Source organism: Rhyacophila brunnea, unplaced genomic scaffold, assembly GCF_057557595.1.
Source record: "Rhyacophila brunnea isolate RB1 unplaced genomic scaffold, BYU_Rbru_1.0 scaffold_21, whole genome shotgun sequence".
Taxonomy (NCBI): Eukaryota; Metazoa; Arthropoda; class Insecta; order Trichoptera; family Rhyacophilidae; genus Rhyacophila; species Rhyacophila brunnea.
This window is the reverse complement of record NW_028232871.1, coordinates 12,449,843-12,473,478: the sequence shown is the minus strand read 5'-3', so window position 1 is coordinate 12,473,478 and position 23,636 is coordinate 12,449,843. Positions and strand designations below refer to the sequence as shown.

The window sequence follows — 23,636 nt, the reverse complement described above, 5'->3', positions numbered from 1 at the left end:
GTGTATTTTTGTTTGAATTGCGACTTTTTATGTTATGTGACCGCTCATTTAAAAATACCTATTCTCTGAATGCTTATAACGAGCAAATTCAGTCAGTCCCATCTTCCTCGTAATAACCAAGTTCGGACTGTAGTTTTATTCATTGGATATTACACAAAAGATCCTCGCACAGTGATATGATTTCAGACAATCATCTGGTGCATTATACGATAAATTTAAATGCACAACAAACCATTGGAGAAGCTGTAGGTGTGATCTTGCGTGGCACAACTGGAAATCAACGGAAGGGGGAGAGACAACACTCCGGGACCGTGTTTCAGAGCCAACACCATCGCCGCCGCTAACACCTCATCACCAGAGTCGTAACTGTCCAAGCTATAACATAAGAACAAATCAGTATTATTTATATTGGGCATATCTGGCATTTCAGAATTATTTCAGAACTTGGGCGATAAATTAATAAGTATATAATATAATGAAAACGGGAGATTAACCTTGGGGTCTCGGCTGGGGGATCGGGCGGCGGTCGTCTGGTTGACGCAGCCAGTCTCTTGGAGAGGAAGGGGAACAGTTGAGGGTTCGGTGCTCCTTTTACACCATTTGACTCCACAACATTAGGAACTCTAAAACATTCCAATAGTAATGTAATTCATATTAGTCAAAAGTACAATAGAACCTCGATTATTTGCACTATGTGACACTGCTAAACTTATGATTTCTGTATATTATAGAAGACATATTATGCTGCCCTGTCTATGAATAGGCGGTGGGTATCAATGTCAAATCCATGACATTTCTCTAGGAATATTTCTATGTACAGAAATCTCTAGACGATTTATTGTGTTTTTTTTATTATGTAGATAAACTAGGTATGGATTAAAATGATTTAGGTGCACATGCAATCAAGTAAAGTAAATCAAATATTTTTAATTCAGTAAATGAGGCCTTCTCAAATGATCTATTATGTATCACCATTCCAAGAAAAAATATTGTTAATTGTGTTTATCGCTTATGTTTAAATTTATCGAAGTAAAGAATTTCAATTACCTGTCTTGCGAGTAGCTGTGATTGTGTGAAGACACCGGGGTAGGCGGCGTTTGGTGCGAGAGGGGGATCGAGGCGGGGAGGGGATCGTTGTTTGGCTCGGGAGAGGGGGAGGGGGGAAGGCACGGATGAAAGGGAGACCGGCTGAAGGCCTGCAAGAGATTGTTGCGGTACTGGTTGTCCACCATCCAGAGGGATCCTTTGCCCAGACTCTGAAAATAATAAATTAATTTTAAGATCCTGTCGTATTCTTTATTTCACTACAACAATAACGTTGTGTCCCAATGTCCTAACTAAATCTGAGGGTCTATTCTATACTTATCAACCGCTAAAGTGCTAAATATTATCAAACTTAGGGTAGGTTTGTATCAAAGTATTAGCACTTATTGATGAAATAAAAAGATAATGAAATGTAGCCAGATTATTGTTGGAATTCTTACCCAACATTAATATTTTTGTCGTCAGTAACGTAATTTAAACAAAGATGTATTCAAGACTATCCATTTTAAAGAGTAAAATAAAAGTTTAAAATTAAAAATAACTCACGGGCGCTTTCTCCACCTTCTGGAAGCACTTGTTGAGCGAGAGGTTGTGCCTGACGCTGTTCTTCCATCCGGTGGGAGCGGTGCGGAAGTATGGGAAGTGCCCCACGATCCACGAGTAGATCTCCTTGACGGGCAACGCCTTGGCCGAGCTGTCCTCAATAGCCATGAAGATGAGACAACTGAACGAGTATGGCGGCTTGTTCTGCGTGTGCACTAGAGGGTTGTACGCTATGTTCTGCGCCTGCTTCACTTTTGATACGGAGCCTGTCAACCAATATTTTAATATGTTATACATATGGTAATTACGAGCGGCTCATCGGGTATATTAAATGTGATATTTCCTAAAGAAAAAACAATGAATTAATTTTACCATTGGTTTTGGGAATTTCATGGTATCCATTATGCCTCTGCGGCAGGGCATGACTCCTAGGGGGAGAGGCAGGTGGCTGATCACTTCCACTGGAGTCGGCAGGCTCTGAAGTGAAAGACTCTTCCAGGTAATCAGACGTCGGCGACGCACCAGACACGGCACTTTGCTACAAGGAATTTTATTTGATATAGCAACCAGCATTTCAACCATGTCGGTAAAAAAGAACACATTGACCACTGACTACATGTACCTTGAGTGAAGAGTCGTACGAATTACCAGTTGCTGTGTTTAATATAACGGTTCAATACTGATTCCAAGAGAGTGTTCAATAAAATAAGTAATCCAGCTGAAACACGAGCCGCAGAATTTCACACACTTCTTAAAAGAAAATTTAACTTCGGAAAGGAATGTCAACAATGTAAAAAAAGGTTTAAATTAGATTTCAAAAATACTGCTTCTTTGATAATAACTATATCAAAAATGACAACATTATCAGGACTATATGGATAAACGGTCTGTGTTTACTTATACAGGTAAACCTCACTCATCACAACTCCGACGAATGCGAATTTGTTATATTTAATTATATTTTTTTTGTCCTGCACTTGTTATGACATGAGCGACATGCCAAGAATCATCATAATAAATGTAATCACGCATGTACGATCTTTCTCGCTAGCTCATATACGTGAAATTGTTGTAGGTGGGTATCAGTTAAACACATGAGGGCACTTTTGATATCCATTCATTAGATTATATAATCATGTTATTTCGAACTTGTGTGAGTGACTGTGTAATGCGTGTCTTTTACCAAGGCCTGCAATGGACAGATTGAATCAGGATTGCTAAATATATAATGTTATGAGCGCGAGTGAAACATAGCCGATACTTCACTTCAATTCTAAGCACACACACAAATATTATCATTATTAATGTTATACATATTACATTTATTTTATTAAGGGGGGACATGCTCGTCGAAGGTCAAAATTGAGTTTTTATTGTATTTTCAAACCATGATCCTGGACACTCCTTAAACGTTGTAGATAATCTATTTATATCATTTTGAAGCCTTATTATCCTTTATAGTTATTTTAAACATTTGATGACTGCATAAAGTATTTTTGTTACATAAAATAGTATTCTTTTAAACCTCTCGCTCTAATGTTTTAGAATATAGTCATATTTCGGTACATAACTGTGCAGTGGAAAAAACATTAGAGCGAGAGGTTTAAAAGAATACTATTTTATGTAACAAAAATACTTTATGCAGTCATCAAATGTTTAAAATAACTATAAAGGATAATAAAGCTTCAAAATTATATAAATAGATTATCTACAACGTTCAAGGAGTGTCCAGGATCATGGTTTGAAAATACAATAAAAACTCAATTTTGACCTACGACGAGCACGTGGGCCGTTAATCCTTTCAGCGCTGACGGCACAGGTGTCCTCATTAGTTGGCCATTAGATATAATTAGCATGTTATTTAAATGTGGTCATTAAATAGTAATTAAATGCTCCGCGGTGATAAAGTTTTTTTTAAACCTACAATGGCCGAACAGGTGATGCGTCAGCATAGATCTTATAATATCATGTGTTTGGAGTTTACGAATAATGGACCTTGAGCAAGTGGCTAACATCCATTTATTCATAAAATTAAAAATCTGTTAATATAAACCTCCACCCTGTGGAGGCGCATACGATCTCATTAAGATCGGATATGGTCAAAAGAAAGAAGAGGTTTTTTTTAAATCCCGTTGATTTTGCATAATCGCAACCGTCTCCAAAACCTATTCCTCGTGATCAACAGGGGGTTTCTTGTATATTATGTTATTTACACAAGGAGACAAGATTATCTTTTTTATTCACACTAATAATTATTTCAAACAAATAATTTAAAAATCTTTATTTATCTGAAACTATTAAAATAAATTAAATTGACCACATTATTTACCACAAAAATGTAGACATTCTGGTAATATTTATGTTTATGTTAATTATAATATTTCCAAAAAGAGGACATTGAAAAGGATCCATTGCTAAAATTAACTTAATTTGACTAAAACGCATATTAATTATCAACATTTATTTACCTGTGGAGATATTTGCACCGAAATAGGCCTCATTTCATCATTTTCATTTTTGCTTAAATTTATACCTGGAAAAAAATATATATTTTATTGAATTAGCTCAATCAATTAAATTATTTGGAAATCAATATAATGAATGTCATGTCTGTTTTAGCAAAGAATTTTGACCTTATATACACAGAGTCTTTTTCGCCGGTCTGTAAAAAATTGTTGAAGGCAGATGAATTTCTGAATCATCGTACATATTGCGGTTGTATTGGCAATAAGTTCGTTATTATTATTCTTCCATTGGCAACCGCGAAAATAAAATGGTGGCTTGCGTTTTGGTTTGAAGTCTGTTTCTTTGTATGCATAACCACCTACATACGAGTGGAGATAGGCTATTAAGATCCGACATAAGTAGTGCACACTAAACCTTGTCAGTCATACGTATCTGTTTTCATTGAACTACATAATACAAATTGCAGATGGTGCTGGTTAGATTTTATAATTCAATTAAAGCCTGCGTAATCCAAATCATAATACAATCGAACTTGGTTATTACGAGGAAGATGGGACCGACTGAATTTGCTCGTTATAAGCGTTACTCGTTATATCAGACAATTAGAATTTTACTCCGAAACAAGCATAGCATTAATAAACTACAAGTTGTTTATTGTAATGAACGCTGGTAGGTATCTTACTGACTTCACAAACCTTGGATTTTTACATGCAATTTCAACTATATGCGTGGATACTTTTTCAATATTGTCAGCGAAAACACCAATTAGGTAGGTACTTAGACACTTAACTAGTGTCATAAATGTAATCCGATCCCGGCGACATCCTGTCCGGTCGGATTTTATTGCTTAGGGTCGAAATGTTTATGAAAACGATCGACACATTAACTGTTTTAAGAAAAATTTTACGATATTTTAGCTCGGTATACCCGATAAGTAGCTCGTTATAAAAGTGAATAAATGTATGGAGAAAATCATAAACTAAAATGTGAAATGAATGTTTCCTCGTTACATTCGAGATCTCGCTATATCCGTTATCGTAATAACCGAGTTCGACTGTAGCTTGTAATAAGCCATATTGCTTTTGGCTGCCTAAATAAAATTAACGAAAGCGTATTTTTCCGCAGCTATTTGTAACTAGAAAGAGAAAGTCTACTTTGATACGGTGATATGCGAGATGCGTAAATTTAATGTCAAATCAAAATTAAATTTTACGTTATCCATAACTATGAATTTAGGTATAAAAGGCTTATTTTGACAATATCTGCACATATTTCAACGGCCGGGTGTGTTTGGTTTCAGGGCTGCACCCAAACGTAACCAATCATCACCAAAAGAAAAACTGTTGGCCCAATAGCACATTGAAAATCGTCTCAACTGGGATAATAGACATAAATCAAAACTGAGCGAAACAAGCAACTTTCTTATGTGCGTATAGGCAAGGTCGTGCGAGGACAGTGACGTCACGCGGCAATGCAAAATGAATGACGAAGTGTGACATTTCGGGATTATACCTGCACTGCATGTTGGGTGAAAATAGTTGCATGTGACTCCAGCTGTTTTGTTTTTCAAACTAAAATGACGCATTTCACCAATGTGCGGAGGTCCATTTTGCAACGTGTGTTTCGTGAATAACGATGACGTCACATCAACATATTCGACACGTTGCAGACAAGACGAGATGTGCGAGCCGGCTTAAATATACCATCCAACAAATTGTTTGGTTTGATGACTGATTTTTTTAGATGAAAGGCAACTTACTCCTAAGCAGGTTTCTGTCTTGCAGCCAGGTGAGGCTGGTGAGGTCATTATCTTCAGCAGGTCCCATTACGCCGCTTGTCGTCCCTTCACCCATACTTTCTTCTTCGTATGATTCACCGCTACAAATATAAAACAATAATAACTATCAAAAATGTTCGAACTTTCAACACGAAGAAATTGAGATAGTATAAAAATCCACCAATCAACACATCTTATAAAAAATTACGTTAAGGTAACTAAAGCGCGACCCAAATTGAGGTGCATGTCGCCTACTGTCAAGGGCTGCTGCTACGGGAAAAAAATGTGTGTAATGTCATTCTTCTTAGTGTTTAAAATATTATCAGACTGATGCTCCCATCACGTAGCACATTTTGAACCTTTAAATGAACATTGTCAGTTGGCAAAATCTGCCGTAATCACTAAAACAACAATGAGGTCATTTCACGTTGACTACACTGCATCGGCACCTGCATGACGTTTTGAACGTTTTTATCATATTCCACATGCCTGCACTTTTCGAAGGTCATGTCAAAATCACATTTTTTTGTTTTTAGCGGTTGGCACAATGTATTTTCGATAAGAACGTTGTGTATTATCTATGGTCTCCAGGTTGGGTTCTATTATCTATGGATGTCCATGCCGCATGTATTTTAACGTACGCACACGTAGAAACTGTTAAAATTAATTGAAATTAGCATGAATAATTAATAGTAAATCAAATTTCTAATACATTATAGTAGGCATTCTTCATGTCATTCTTCAGTGAATTTACGAGATGGTGCACGTTCAAAATATTCTGCAAAATGACGAAACCATAGACTAAATTTTCGCCGCGACAGCGTGACAGTAGGGGACATGCACCTCAATGTGGGTTGCGCTTAACTGCAATGCAACTATGCAATGCTTTACTGTCCATGGCATTAATATTGTGATATAGTGTGGATGATATACGATTACGATGATAAAGCTGGATGCTTAGGTGGTGGATGTATTCAAGTGATAAATTGTAAACTGCTCTTTTTTAATCGTTATAAACCTCATATGTTTGATCTGGACAGTAACACTTTCGATTAGCACCTCGGGAAAGCCAAACATCTGATTCTATAGGGAAAAATTTCAATGCTCAGAACATACATTTTTTAATGTGTTGTGAAAAAATCAAATACACCAAGGTGTCCACAAGTCACGCCAATATATACATGACTAAATCGAGGGCTTAGTGTCAAACAACACTATCTACAAAAGTGCAACTTTACAGGAGAGCCAAAAATCGTTATTTTAGATTCTTGTTGCTCAACAAGGGAAATGTTTATTTAAAACCTAATGTTAATATTTTATAATTTATTGTGTATTGTACATTTATCTTGCTTATGATGATGTTAAAATTTATAGGGATAGTTTTTAAAAAATATGAAAACAAGGGTAACTTATGTAGTTAGCGTTAAACTTTACTGACGATTTAATAAGAAATTAGAAAAAAATTGACATAACGTTGTTTGACTATCATGTAGCCGTAAATGTAAAACAACGTTATCTCAAAAAAAAAAAAAAAAACACTTTTTTGTAGATAACGTTGTCTGACTTTAAGTACTCGAAATAGTATATGACAGGAGTGGCAAACTTAGTTGTTGTGATTAACTCAGCCTAATAAGCTGGGATCGATCCTGCTGGATGAAGGCACTCCTCTTCTCGGGCATTAGTTCTTCGCTGCCACGAACATCCACCAACTTTATGAGTTTTGTCTATCCAGCGGGTTTTAGGGTGTCCTTGTGGTCGTTTCGTACCACTGTATTTGTCCAGCGATTGTCCACTCGCCGAGCGACATGTCCAGTCCATCGCCATTTCATCTCCTTAACGACTTCTACCACATGCGTACTCAACTGTGATCAACTATCTGCATAAAAATACAGTGACAAATTACTCACCAAATTCGCAAAATAAATGAGCAAAGAACGCATTGATATAGTTTATTCATCAATATGTGCCATTCAATAATATGGATTGACCCCGATTGAATGAATCGAAAATCATATGACAGTATAAACAGAATGACAGTACGAAATTTGCTACAAATGTATCTGCAATGCGAAAAGACTTGTAGGTAGCTAATTTAGCCTAAGACCCGTCGCTCACGCAGAAACTAAAATCTGACGAGCTGGTTAGTGATGAAACTTATAAACTGTCTAGTGCCTGATGCTTCGCACACGGCGCTACTGAAACCTAATAATCTCATAACCTCAAACTGTCAAACCCATTGTCTTTCCTACTTTATTCTAAGCTTTTTCCGTAATATCTTTACGGGAATATTCTGGCAGCCTGTAATTATACAGGCAGGAGTATTTCTCAGGTTCTGCCACAAATTTTAAATTAAAAATCAGTTCGCCCATCTTCAACTTGTGACGTCTCGACTTGTTATTGCTTGTTCGGTTCAATTCAGTGCTACCAGTTTTGTTAAGAAAATATGATTTTTCATCGAATCTACTGATATTGGTACCACTGTTTTATGGGTGACTGGAAACTGAAAGATTCTGAGACTAGCATGTCGTGTCTCTTCGGTTGCGAACGCTTTGAAACTGAGAGATTCCAGTCTACATTAGCTAGATACTGGCTGGAATTTTAGTTTCAGTCTCGTCTTCTTTGAGTATTCTTGTGAGCGGGAAGGCCTTGAAAACTTTTTTCAGTTTTTCTTTCATTTCAAAGAAAAGATTTTGTGCTGAGTAAAATGTGCATATATATATAACTAATAAAATTACTGTAAACCTATTTATTATAAATTCAAGATGTTGCGTAATGCATAACGCAGTTCAATTGTCTTACCAGTTGTAATAGTGCGGTGAATGGGGGGAGTGCGGGCTAGGCGGGGAGGGTGGCCCAAGGGCGTCGAAGTTGTCGATGATAGCACCGCGCACCTCCAATCTCTGCAGGGAGCGCCCTGCCAGCGCCACCTGTCGCTGGATCTGCCGCACCACGCGTGCCGGCAGCGGCCAACTGCCCACCTCCGCCTATTTATCAGAAAACAAACACTTATCAACAACTTGCACAGAGACATTAGATGTGACATTAACTAAATCCGGGTTGCATTCCCGACCGCGCGCATACAGACAGATTTAATCCATAGTCAACTGAACTGTCAAATGTTCAAACTGTAATTACCGTGCCGGGAATTCACATTTTCCCACTAATTGCGTGTAGCTTTTGTTATATTTTAGTACATTACGCAATTTACGTCTGAAATATTCAAAATTTTGAACACATTCAAACAAATGCATGGTACTTATTCATTGAACGGACGACGTGTGAGTTTCTATTTATATACACATCTGCAGTGCTTAAGGCCAAGGTTATATACAATGCAATGGGTGGACGATTTTTATTTTATGCAATTAGGGGTTGCTATTGTCTATCATCTTCATTTCGGCTTCAATGGTAAGGTCACTTGTTGCTAACATTTTCCATTGTTATTGTTTACATAATTTGTGGATACCATTTGTTTTTAAAGTATTTTGTGTTGGTTTTTGTTTACACCCAATACAAAATGTATCCAATAGGGCAGCCCTCATAGTCCAGTGCATAAGGCGTTGGCCTTTCATCCAGAGACTCCGGGCTCGATTCCCAGTAAGCTCACAATATATTTATGTGACTTTCTCAAAACATGGATGTTTGTGATTGTTTCACTTCTATTACTGATTAGTGATAACACTATTATTTCACTACACTACAATCATTGGGCCTCATGGCCAATTGTAGTGCTAAAAAGAATATAAATATGTATATTTTTTTTTATAGTTTAAATTTTAATAGCTAAACATGTTTTTAAATGTCTAAAAAAGGACATTTTTCAAAATCATTGACGAGTACACATTGCGTTTACTTTTATATGACAGATGAATGAAATAATTGATACCTGATGGTTGCGGGGGAGTTCCCGGGGAGCATGTGCTCTGCCGGGCCCCGCGCCGGGTCGCTCGGGAGCCATCGCATGCAGCTCTGTAACAACATAAAAAATAATCCATTAGACAAAGAATACAGTTATACTGTTTTTATCACGCAAATGTGTACCCCACAGATCCATCCAAACCGGACTACATGCCATTTATTACGGCCCATGACTTATAGAAATATACGAACATTTTCTCAACATATCCTAAAAATTATCTAAACTTAGTAATCCCTTTTCTTTGACGAGCAAATTATTACCAATGTCATGTTATTTTTATGCGGATGACGATGTATTTGTGTATTGTTTTCTATCAAGGTAGGTAAGGCAAAATAATAATATTATGTGTAGACCAGTGGCGAAGGATGGATTTAGTCTGTTAAAATCAGACATAAAATGCGCACACTAAACTTTGTCAGTCAAACGTATTTATTTTCATTGAGCTAATAGCGCCTTTACACATGCATGAACTTACTGGCGGCAATAGTGCTTATTTTAAGCTATCATGACAACAACTGTTTACAGGTAAAAGTGCTGACTGTCTCTCCAATTCATTTTATTAGAGTGAACGAGATGCGATGTTGTCATTTTATGGTACTATTTCGTACTATTTGACAGCAGTGAAAATCGGTCAACCTGAAAGTTCATTTTTTTGCTGGCAGGTTCGCTGCTATCGTTCTACTGTGCAGGCCGAAAAAAAAATTTGTGTCACATGAAAATTCATAAGCTTCCAAACTTGTTTGATTCATGCATGCAATCTTGCCAACTGCAGGTTAATACATGTTTACCCATACATTTTCTTAATAGTGCTTATTTTAAACTATCGTGACAATAACTGTTTACACGTAAAAGTGCTGACTGTCTCTTCAATTCATTCTTTAAGAGTGAGCGAGACGTGATGTTGTCATTTTATAGTACCTACTATTTGACAGGACGTATTGAAAAATGGTTAACCTCAAAATGAGAGTTCTTTTTTTACCGGCAGGTTCGCCATTATCGATCTACTGCGCAGGCGCAGATCTTACTTGCACGTTAAAATTAAGAAGCTTCCAAACTTCTTTGATTCATGCACGCAATCTTGCCAACTGCAGGATAATACATGTTTACCCATACATTTTCTTACTGTCAACAGTAAATCCATGCACGTGTAAACAGGGTAAAAGATAACAATGTGTAGATAGTGTTTGTTAGTTTTTAAAATTCAATTAAAATTAAACCTTCAATTGAAGTTATTGGACTAATTAATGTAACAAACGCGTGCTTACTGCAAAATGTAATACACATAATATGTGGCATGCATAGCTTGTAAAATGGCTGTATGGCTGGCATTCTTATGGGATGTGATATGGGGAGGGTGGATTGAATTAATTGGGGGCCCTACTTTCACCATAAATTGCCAAAAAACCATCAACATCATTATAAAAACAGGAAAAATAACAGATTTTTTAAATTTAAATTGCATCAAAATATTTTATATAATGTTTGAGAAGTTAATTAAAAATGATATGGCACAATTTGCGGAAAAGGTTGGCTGGCAGAGGCTGGTTCATAATATTCACAGAATTGTTTTTATCTACCTACCCAAACAATACAACAGACAGTTTTATTTAAAACGGAAATACGTAGAAAAATTAAATAAACAGCCAAAAAATGTTTTAAAAAACTTACAGTCTGAGAGAAAGTACCAAACCATTTTTTGGTAGCTTTAACAATTATTCCACAGCATTATTGTTTACATTGCAAAAGAATCCCACAATAAATAAAAACACCTAAACAAAATATGGAGCACTCCACTTTCCAACTGATTTTGCAATCTAGGTCAATAATTTGTTTATTTATTCATCACTGGTACAAATAAATAAATCACGATTTAAAGTGTCACTGCTATTGCTATTAATTTTTTTATTAGCAACACTATACAACAAATGACATGTCAAAAATGCCATCATCTAAACACCCTTATAAATGATTATAAAAAAAAACTTTTATTAGATAAATTGCAGGTTAAACTTGTATTGTAAAAAGTCAGAAACCAAGGTTTTATATTTTTAGGTGAATTACTTTTATAAGTAGGTATTAAATTGTTTGTATTATGCTTTAGTTGCAAGATCAAATCGCAAAGCATTTGTGATAAAAAAAATATTTTTGTACTTCGCACTGAAAATCGCGGCAACACAACGAATAAAACTGCACTTGTCGAGTGGGTTTGTAAAAATGCACGAAAGATTATCAAGGTTTTTTTTTCGACGAGGTTTTAAAAACTTTTTTACGCAAACGGTGCGCGGTTGCACAAAAACCCGTGTTTCAATGGCGCGATGTAAAATTAACATCGGACATTCGGCGTCCGTGTAGCGGCCGCGAGGAGAGTGCCATTTTGGACATTATTTGAAAATGGAATAATGTCGGACGGCGAGTGGTGAGCGCGGCGAGAGGCGTCGCCATGGCAACCGGCAGCCAGCGCGCGCTGCAACTGGATCGACGTTGCCATGGCGACGCGCTCGCGGACGTCATCGTTCGGCTGGGATAATATGTCACGCACACACTCAAACGAGTGCGCATCTTTACAATGTATAGGTAGGTATTGTAAACGCGTCATACCAATTGCGCGTATGTATTATATTTTAAATATATTTTTATAGTATAAAAGAAAAACTAGTAAGGTCAAGGAATCATTCATTATGTAATTGATTTACCACGTGAACTTATTAATCCATCTATCTGTGTTATATTGGCCGTTTAAGATGTCGTAAATAAAAGAAAAAATATAGGTATACCTAACTATAACATAATACAGTCGATCTTGTTTATTACGAGGAAGATGGGACTGACTGAATTGGCTCGTTATAAGCGTTACTGTTATATCAGAGAATAGGTATTTTCAAATGAGCGGTCACATAACATAAAAAATCGGAAAACCATCGTAAAAATCCCCGAAATCATCATGGCATTCATAAACTACAAAAGAAGTTGTTTATTGTACCTACTGACTTCACAAACCTTGGATTTTTTACTTATTTCAACCATATGCGTGGTACTTTTTCAATATTGTCGGCGAAAACACCAATTAGGTAGGCAGTTAGACACTTAACTAGTGTCATAAATGTAATACGATCCCGGCAGCATCCTGTCCGGTCGGATATTATTGCTTAGGGTCTAAATGTTTTTAAGAAAAATTTTGACGACATATTAGCGGTAGACGGTAAATCCGATAAGTTGCTCGTTATAACAGTGAATAGATGTATGAAGAAACTCATAAACTAAAATGTCAACGAATGTTTCCTCATTACATCCGAGATCACGCTATATCCGTGATCGTAATAACCGAGTTCGACATATCATTATACTGGCTATCAGGCACTGCTCAATATGAGAGCAAATATGGTTTGGTGGTTAATAAAATTAATGTATCCTAGCTAGTGGAAATTTTTAATTTTCACATAACCATGAAATATTATTATATAAGTTAAGAAAATTTAACTTGCCCACTCCGCATGAAACTCCCCAAGGCTGCATTATTTTCGTAGAAAATTATTTTACCATAGTATTTCAGTTAAATTTGTATGACATCGACATGAATATCAAAGGGGTATAATTGTTAATAAAAATCAGTACCAATATTATCTATTTCTCCGTTGTGAATTACGTATCTAAATTTTCTTTCAGTATTTCACGCGAACGAAGACGTGGGTGTAAAAATAAATTAATCATCAGAATAAAATTAGTATCCACAAAACACTATTAATTTATATGGGACATAATGTGCATACATTTTTAGTACGTTTTTATTTTATTTTTTAAATAGAATTGCATCAAGATATTTTATTCTGGTGTACGTAAAATGTGTTAATTCCGTTAGGAATTTACAAATTATAACATATTCAGAATCTTCTAATTTTTTGTTTTATATTTTGAATGATACCGCGACGCGGAAGAAGTGGGTTGGACACATTTATGGACTCCATCAATGAATAATTTTAGTACCCCAAAAGATGTAAAATGTTCAAAAGGTAAACATAAAGGCTGATGGATCGACAACATAGTTAAGAAGGTAGAGTATCCGTCACGTAACCTTGCCATTTGGAATATATAGATGTTTTTGAATGAAAACGTGAATAAACCAATCGAGTGCTTGGAATTTACAAATACAATTATGCGGCGTATAGGTAAATCATTCTACAGTGGCACCATAGGCGATTCGCGCGTGTATTGAATTGCTTGCGACAATGCCTGTTCCAATGCTAGCAAACAATACCACTACAACTGCAAGCCGCATTTGCCGTACCCATATGTGCCACTGTAAAACGATTTATCTATACGTGTGTAAACCAATCGAGGGTCCGGCTTTTACCGATGCATTTATACGGTTGCGTATACACACAAATCCTCGTCACTGTGTACAATGGCAAGGTTACGTGGAGGATAGTCTATTGCAGAAGTACGTGGTCACGCACAGAACCAAGAGTAGTAAAATTAACGTGGAGAAGCCTTCATCCAGCAGTAGATAGATTCAGATTGATGGTGATGATGATAAATAATATTTATTTGAATCAGTGATCAAGACCATGATGTAGGTAATTACTAAATAACAACAAAACGTACGTTAATACATAAACAAAAATAATCACTGACATAAAAAAAACTTACGTATTTATCTTAGCTACCCTTGAAATACAATTTACTATAATATTATAATAGTAAAAATGGCCAGGAATGGTACATTACTTTACCTTCAATTGATATCTGAAATAATAACGGCCTTCACAATAATATCATTATGCATGTTTTGCTTACATAATGGTAAAACTGTATGACAGTGGTTTTCAAAAGTATTAGTTCCCGGCATCCTAAAAGCTAAGAGCGGAATGCACAATCTAAGATTTCGTTCCTAAGGATAAGTCGCCGAAAAGCATGACTTAACTATAGACAATCCTGAGTATAGAGTTAAGGAATCCTTAACCATAGACTACTTTTGTTATGAACACGCCCCCTTCTGTACTACCATTTACCACTGACAGCTGCTGTCAAAATAAATTCGCATGTCTATAACACAGTCCATACACTCAAATTCATTTAACAATGTATCTCAATATGGATATTGATAGTGTTAATTCGTTTGGCATGTACTTGCAGAATATTATTTTATTTTTATACGCCAGCCCGCAGAAATACAAAATACCAGATGAAGAATGACACTAGACGCTAGTGTTACCATGTTAAAAAAAAATCTTGTGGTGCCTGTGGAATCACGTATAATGACTTATAATGGAAACATAAGAGTATTATAATTAAATATTAATATGTATTTATAGTTATTGCATTTATAAAATGCAGTTGTCATATTTTTGTCATCGTTTAACAATTATAAAATAATTTTTTACCTAACGAGAATTTTTAAATATGGTATTATTTTCAATAGAAATGATCTTAACTAAGGACAGTGTTTCTGCATAGTGTTTTCTGGTAAGGAAATTTTAGTTATGACAAATGTTTCTGCATTCCGCTCTAAGAACCAATTGAAACTTTTCTCTTCGAAATCAGATTCCGAGACCTTGTTTTTAGTTTTTCTGAGCGGCCAATAATTATTGAATATTTTCAAGCACTCGAAATGTAAAGTTTTACAAACCGGAGCGCTCAATATATTTCCATAAAATTTAAACGTACTCATAGGTATCAATTGTATGTGTAATATTTTAATAAGTTAAAAAAATAAGTGTTAGATTTTTTATATGACCTATCTAGCTAAGATAAGTAATTTTAAAAAAAATGGCACTTTGACCCACGAGTTGGTTAGAAAATAATATCAGTGAAGGCAACTAGGACGTCTAACGTAACCTAACCCAACCAAAGTATCACACTCTAAAAGACTGAATGAACACTTGAAATGCAGCCTGTACAAAACACTAATGAAATCATTTATCATTCGGAAACCATTCATGACAAAACAAATGGAATAATAAGTTGGCTCATCTGAACATGGTGAACACGGAGATCAAGCTGTACAACTGTATCAAATCAGGCCACCTTTGATGGTTGAAACATGTGCATAGGATGAACGAGTCACGTATGGCAAAAAGGTAACATTCAGGAAGCCAGGAATCAAACGAAGAGCTTGCCGACCTCATATAAATGAACTGATAGTTTCGAGTTGGAATCGAAGACGTTGGTAATCCAACACTGTAGGAATACAGCTTTAGACATACTTGGGTGAAGGCCGGAGACTGGGGGAAGAAAAAGAAAATATGTTCGTAATGGGGAGCTATTGAACTTTTATCGAATTAGTGTGTCGTTGTCATTAGTAGTAATATCGTATACCTGAAAAGTGTGCTCTTTTTCTCAAATCACAGTCTACCTCTTTCCAAAAGTCACCATTCGCCACTGGCATACAGCGCCACAAAACCGTAGCCAAGATAATTAATGGCTCTACTTACTTTATGAAAGACTTCATCTGAATTCATGGATCTGTCTAATAAAAAATGTAATTGCATTGGTTACACGAAAGTGATTAAACTGCCTTGGCTTATAATTATATAATAATTTTGAAGAGAATAAATTATTGATTGACAAAAAAATACATCTAGTATTAAGAGTTGGATAATTCTACTGAATTTGGTCAACTGCACATGAACATCCTGGAAATATTAATACGCGTGTCCGGAAATTTATACGTACCCAGTTCGCCGTATCGCAATTCACCGTGAAATGTTGTATCGGAGATATATTATGGGCGCATATTAAAGACCGTCCAACTTCTTTGGGTCGTTAGTACTGAGATAAAATTATCTTATGTCTAAATAAAACACTGTTCTTGTCAAATTTTTAAATTAGCCGATATACTGGATTATTTGTTAGGTTAGGTTAGGTTTTCATTCTTGGATTATTCATGAATTTTGCCAAAATCGGCTATGAAAATTGGCGCGGTTCCCGCCTGGCTTCCTGTAAACGACTTGTACCTAAAACACTTAACAAAATAAAAGAAATGAAAATATATTTAATATTAAATTCTACAGGTTTTTTTTTAAAAAAAAAAAGGTTTGTCGATAGCTATTTCTATATGTAAATTTTGATATCCATTACAAACCCACTTAGGGTTTTCAAAGTAGTAATAATATTACAATTAACAATATGTATACAAAGTCATAATATTGTTTGAACGAATAAGAAAATGTATTCTGTCTCTATCTATGCGTATAGTATTTAAGCAAAGGCAAACGGCCTATCTGAATAGTCTTGATAATGGTGTTACAACCGAAATAGCTATCGACAAACCTTTTTAAAAAAAAACCTGTAGGATTCAATATTAATTATATTTTCATTTCTTTTAAAATGGAATTCTACCAAGTAAATGCTAAGTCAATTAACTTACAAAATACGTAGGTAATAAAAACTACCGAAATACGAGGGAAAGACAGTAGAAAATAAGAAAATAGGTGGGTAATTAAATTAGAAATACAGAACGCGTAATGTTTTCATCTCGGTGCTATGGAGATGTCCGTATAGTATACGGTCATCTCTTTCCGATAAGAAAGCTCACGGCGAACTGTGCTACGGTGAAATGCAATACGTACAATTTACATGTAACCATTAAATACGTGTACAGCGTTATCATCAAATTCCACGACAAAAGGTTGATGTGTTGTTAGCACCTTGAAAAATTTATTGAGCACAAAAAATGTCAATTAAAACATGTAACACTGTTATCTCCCGCGATAACAATTATACCGGTTAGCATAAGTTACGAAATATTTATATAGGTATACAGATATTGTAATAATTTATTATATTGCTGTGATAACTGATAATTTTTGCAGAGCAATGATGTGCCATTATGTCGACAAGATAATAAACAACCTGATGTTTTATCTGGTCATGGTTCACCTGACATCAACGACAACAAATTCAAAAATGGCGTCAAACATAAAACGTATCTTTAAATTTAATGTTTATACCTACCTACATGTCATCAATATTTAATTACTGAGATATTTACAAATAAATAACACAATTATTGTATATTGGTGTTTTATCTTATAACAACTGAAAATGGAAGCAACGGGTTTAATATTTTACTGTACAAGTCTGTTTACTGGAAGACAGGCGGCAACAGTGACAATTTTCGTAGCCTTTTTCAGCAAAATTCAAGAATAATAACCTATCCTAACTCAACCTAACAAATAATCCAGTATCTCGGCTATTTACACTAAATAGACAAGAACCTATTTCACTTATTATAATATAATATATATCTTCAAAATGTTGTATTTAAAAAATATATGAAAAAGTTCTACAGATATTATAAAACGTTTTATTTGTATTATAAAGTCATAAGTTATAACTTTAATATAATAAAAACAGTTATTCGACGCCCACGACATGAAGCAAGTGACTATAGACAACGTTCAAAGCGAATGATAAAAAATCAGCACGGGACAAAAATTAAGTACCAGGAAATTCAGAAACAATGGGAACTGAAATACCCAACGTGTAAGGGAAGCAGGCAACCGATCTCGAGTAAGGAAGAATACGGGATAAATTTAAACACGTGTCAAGAATACGTAATACGTCGAATACTGACAACTACTCTCGGTGTATGCATTGACGCTCATTTAATATTGGTGTATTACACACACTATTGCACGTCTATAATGTGTGGTTCATTTTCGTAGGACACTCACACATTAAAAACCCTGCGTCAAAGTTTACTGTATTGGTATATAGCCTATCGGAATTCTATTTATTATCTGTTCTGTGTTAGGTACGTATTGTTAGGGGAAGGATTGCCGTACAAAGGTCTAAAATTAAGGATCTAAGCCTCAACAATCGGGGAAAGTTTGTATGAAATACATATATTTAAGTCATGATGCCTTAACTTTCCAAACTACAATCACATACAATATCTGCACCCGTATACCTACCATAAACTAGTATTATGTTTAAAGAGTTCAAATTCGTCAATCAGACATATTCAGTAAAACTTTCTATCATTGTTTGCAATGGGCTCACAATATTTCAGTGTGTTCATGAAAATCGTTCATCCATTTCAATTAAAGTGAAATCAATGACAGTAAAAATGTCCACATCAAATTGTAAAAAAAAATGTATGTATGAATATAATTATTAATTACCTACATATAATGGAATCCATGACCCTCGAGATTTTTAGCCAAATCTGGACTACAATCCAATAATAATTGAGGTGGGCAGATTAATGATTCACTCCAACGAAGCGGCTAGCCCACCTTTTTTGACATAAGACGACGTATTTAGACGCCATTGTTGAACAGTACGATTACGTATGTACTGGATTTCTCAGATGGCCTTTACTGCACCTACTGATTATCGTTTAATTGAGAGTGAGACAACGTTACGTCATAGGATGCTTAGAAGTACATCTCGTTCGGCCTACGTCACTGAATGACTATGCAGTTGTATTTTAATTAATGTGAGACAATGCATTGGTGATGAGACGAACAAACATTAAGTTATTACCTATGTATACTTACAAATCAATAAAAATAACAAACTGCTTAGTACAGTGATGCACAACACTAGAGCTAATGTACACCAGCGTTGCCATATAATGGATCGGAACCATTTCCTCGAGTCAAGCCCATCAGGCAACATTAGCGACGGGTGCAAGATTAGTAAATGCGCTCCCTAAAGACATAGACATGTTCAATGATGTACTTTGCATTTTGTTTTTGAAACTGTATTTTTCTGTATAAAATTGTATGTTTTTTGTTTTCAAAAATTTAATTTTTCTGTATTAAATTATTGTACCTACTTAAGTATGTTTTGATTTTCTTGTTATTATTATTATTGTTAATATTTTTTCTATATTCTCTTCTCTCTTGTGAGGGTAAAAGTGCGGCCACACCGGCAACAAGTCGCGCGACAACTCGTTAAATTTTACGATAATTATCATAATTGCTTAAGAAATTTTACGATAATTATCATGCTTATCGTAAAATTTAACGAGTTGTCGCGCGACTTGTTTTCGGTGTGGACCCGGCATAATACTTACAATGTAAATCTCATGTTGTGTACGTCTTGAATTTAGATTTGTTATGTCCACAATGTTTTGTATTCTTAAATAAATAAATAATTATTTTACCAAATCGGGATTGAAATGTCCCTTTGAGACGGACGAAATCGGTCCAAATTTATTAAATAAAAAAGTGGAATACCTACGTAAAAAAAAATGTGTGTTTTATTAAATTAATCAATAATACAATGCAGTTCCACCATGTATTGACAGTTAACACAATAAAAGAATGCATTTGGAATAACGTAAGACGGAGTGGCGAAGGGTGACTTTTGGAAAGAGATAGGCTGTGGAGATCTGATCAAAAGAACACACTTCAGGTATAGGTACTTACGATAAATATGAAGATAATATGATATTACTACTAATGAATAGGTACACACTAATGACAACGACACACTAATGTAATGAAACTTCAAAAACTCACTGACGACATAAAATTAAGCGATCAGTTTAAATTACGTATTTTTTCAAAACATTTATACATCAAAAATCATTAGATAAAAGCTCTTTTTTATTTTTAAAAAACAGTATATTTATATATTCGATTAAGCACCATAGAATTTTTTTAATGTTTTAGGCTCTGCGATCGGAGCTTACCTTAGTTCATACAATTCGATAAACTGGGCGGGGCTACGAGACGTAAAATCCATATGAAAAAAATTGAGAATTATTTGAAACATAATCCGACCTTTATTTACGTCAAGACAGACATGGCGCTCTGTAGAATATTTTTTAAAACCTTTGCAGATTATTTTGTAATTATCTGTGTAATACATTCCTACACATACGGTATCTTTCGTTGGCAAAATAAATTATTTTATAGAATATATTATAACCAAGTCATAATATAAATAAGTCAATATGCAATTAAAAATATTTTTCGTAAGAAGGTAGGCTTCAAATAATCGCCTAGTATGGAGTCTTCGCCACTGGGACGTTATAATTGTTCCGAGTGATATCCGTGTTATTTTGGAGCAATAAAAAGGCGGAAAAGTGCTACCGTGTTAACTATTTAAAAATGCCCTGCAGGTGAGTGATTCCGTATTTTCAGCTACGTGGGAGGTAGTATTAAAATGGCTATTATTTTAGAAATTCATTGGAAGTATTGCAGTGAATAATATTATTTATTAGTATCGGATTTATAATAATATGTATCCGAAGGCTGCGACGTGAAATAATAATAATTGTATGGTGGATTAGTCAAATGTGTATTCGGCCGGAAAGGTTTATGGAAATTACTACCGTTGAAGGTTTTATCTCGTTTCCAAAATAATATTATTCTTATCAAGTTTCCTAATCTCACAAGGATAAGCATAAAATACTCAGAAGTTGTTAATATGTCACATGGCTCAATGTGCTCCTATCCTAATCAGTAGGTATTTAACCCTTCAATTTCGAAGTATTTTTGGCATAAAGATTTCATATGGAATGTTCAAAATTCGTACAAGACATGTACCTATCAGTACCAGATTACGGCATGGGCACATTAGGCAATTCCACAGGCGCGCACATAAGGAACTTCCAGGAACGGGAAATTAAGTATTTTTTTTAATGTGAGTGGAATATTACTTGTTCACCAGGACTTCACGACCGAGGATCGTGACCCATATGATATGAATGTCGTACGGCCTTCCCAACGGCTTGCCCTAGTCCTCTCGGCATTCTACGACGCATAAGAATTGTATTCACAGAATAGATTAATAAGATAGAGATGCAAACTTTTCGTACTTTAGGTAGGTATTTTATGACGGTCAGGCCAAAAAAGCGCGCTGACTGTCCCGAAATATTGAGAGCACGTTATATTAACGTGACAAACTTTAATGCATATTATCATAATAAAGACGAAACCATTTAAAATAACATATTCTTTAACACGTGTTCAAGTTTATCTCATATTTTTCCACTCGAGATCCCTAGCCTCTTTATCTATATTCTATACCACACCCAGTAGGGGGAAAGCCAGTTACCATTCATGTTGTGTTCTGGCAATGGAAATACAATCAACCGATGTAATTAATCAAGGTATCCGATTACCCAATTGGCACATGTGCGCAAATTTCAAATCCCACTGGGCGCCGTTTTTTTTAGTGGTTGTATATTTCTCTGACGTGTTTTCAAATTATGTACCGATCTAGATCCTTATTGATTCTAATCGGTATGTTCCTGTTTTTTTAAACGTTCTATTAAAAATAATTTAATTAATACGGGCCCAAAATTATCTTAATCTGGCCCCGGTGACTAGTGTAAAACTGTGCTATAAAAGCCGTGATATTATCTTGAAACTATTCTAGGTACATAACCTTTTCCTTATGTGTACAGAAAATGTGCTTCTGATTCTGTGTAATCTTTGACGCATCTCTTGGAAGAATTTTATCATAATATATATACCACCAGATGAAGTGTATGTAGCAGTGGCGTGCGGTTTATGGGTTACATGTAAATTGTGCGTAAAACATTTCACCGTGGCACAGTTCGCCGTGAGCTTTCTATCGGAAATAGATGACCGTATACGATACGGTCTCCCATTTTATTAGAATCAATATGAACATTAATTCAATTTTCATAGCTGATTTTGGCAAAATTCATGAATTCAAGAATGAAAACCTAACCTACCCTTTGATATACGGCCAAATATTTCCGATTCAACATTTCACGGTGAAATGTGATACGGCGAACTGCATACGTACAAGTTTCCGGACACGCATCATAATATATCTACCACCAGATGAAGGTGTATGTAGCAGTAGCGTGCGGTTCATAGATGCTGTAATATATGCGCATGCAATAATAAATTATTATAATATCGAAGAGGCTTTCATCCATTAGTGCAGTACTTCTCACTTACTCCCCCTAGGGGGCCCTTCGAGCTCCTGCTAGGAAGCCGCGAAATATTTCAGTATTTGAAAAAAACAACACAGAAACGTGATCACTGGACGATACCTACCTACCTGATACAAATCAGTCAAAATCTCGAGGTCGAATTTTCACAAGATCACAATATTTTATCCGATATGGATAAATAAATTACTAATATTTATGTAAAAATATGCAACACTCCCTTCTCATTAAATTGTTTTTGTAGGCTGTAGATGTTATAAATTTGAAGTATTTTTTTTTGTTTTTTAATGCTTGCTTTGCAAGCAAGTAGGTAAATGAAATGTTCTATTTTTAATAAAAATGTACGTACCTATGATAATTAATGATACATAAAGTACTGTTGGTCACTAAAGAATGAAACTTTTGGAAGGGAGCCTTGGATTTTTTCTGATTTTGGGGGGCGTGGTATGAAAAAGTTTCAGAAGCACTGCATTAGTAGATAGATCCAAGGTTGATGATATATTTTTTTAAAACGCCGCTTTCATTGTTTAATGCATTTTTATGTGCAATGTCATATTATTGTAAATATGTAAATGAAAATACACCACGTATTAACCATCTCCACTTCCTTACAAGTCAATAGGCTGTGTTTAGGATTTTAACCGCATGTATTTTGGTTATCAATAATTTAATATTTTAATCACTGGCAATTCTGTCCCGACCCGTGAGAAAATACAGCAGTATCTTATCTATTTTAAGACCCATCTATGCCGTATCTATCTGCACTGGAAAAAATAATATTTTTACCACAATATATTGGTTATTTGTTTATTTTAACAAAAAAAAATATAAACCACATTGCTATTTTTTTACCTCGTTTTATCAAACATTATGAGAGAAAATCTTATCTTGTTGCAAAGTTTGGCATGGATAGTGAAACTTTTCATATTTTTATGGCACCAAGCCGATCCTAATTTGGATATGTTTAATGACGTTTTTTTGTTTAGAGTTTAGACAGACTGTGT

The 23,636-nt window shown here is 35.1% G+C and overlaps 1 protein-coding gene across 1 annotated transcript in view; it reads right to left on the bottom strand.

Annotated features, from left to right (window-relative positions):
• The window catches only part of LOC147070734 (uncharacterized), a 49,937-nt gene that overhangs the window by 5,989 nt on the left and 20,312 nt on the right, over positions 1-23,636 (bottom strand). The window contains exons 2-10 of the mRNA XM_085949147.1: positions 9,717-9,799; positions 8,630-8,814; positions 5,813-5,931; positions 4,056-4,120; positions 1,960-2,125; positions 1,591-1,853; positions 1,048-1,256; positions 495-623; positions 233-375 (exon numbers count right to left, since the gene is read on the bottom strand). Of these exons, the coding sequence (XP_085805273.1) occupies positions 233-375; positions 495-623; positions 1,048-1,256; positions 1,591-1,853; positions 1,960-2,125; positions 4,056-4,120; positions 5,813-5,931; positions 8,630-8,814; positions 9,717-9,788 (1,351 nt within the window). The 5' untranslated portion in view covers positions 9,789-9,799. The remainder of the gene's footprint in view (positions 1-232; positions 376-494; positions 624-1,047; positions 1,257-1,590; positions 1,854-1,959; positions 2,126-4,055; positions 4,121-5,812; positions 5,932-8,629; positions 8,815-9,716; positions 9,800-23,636) is intronic.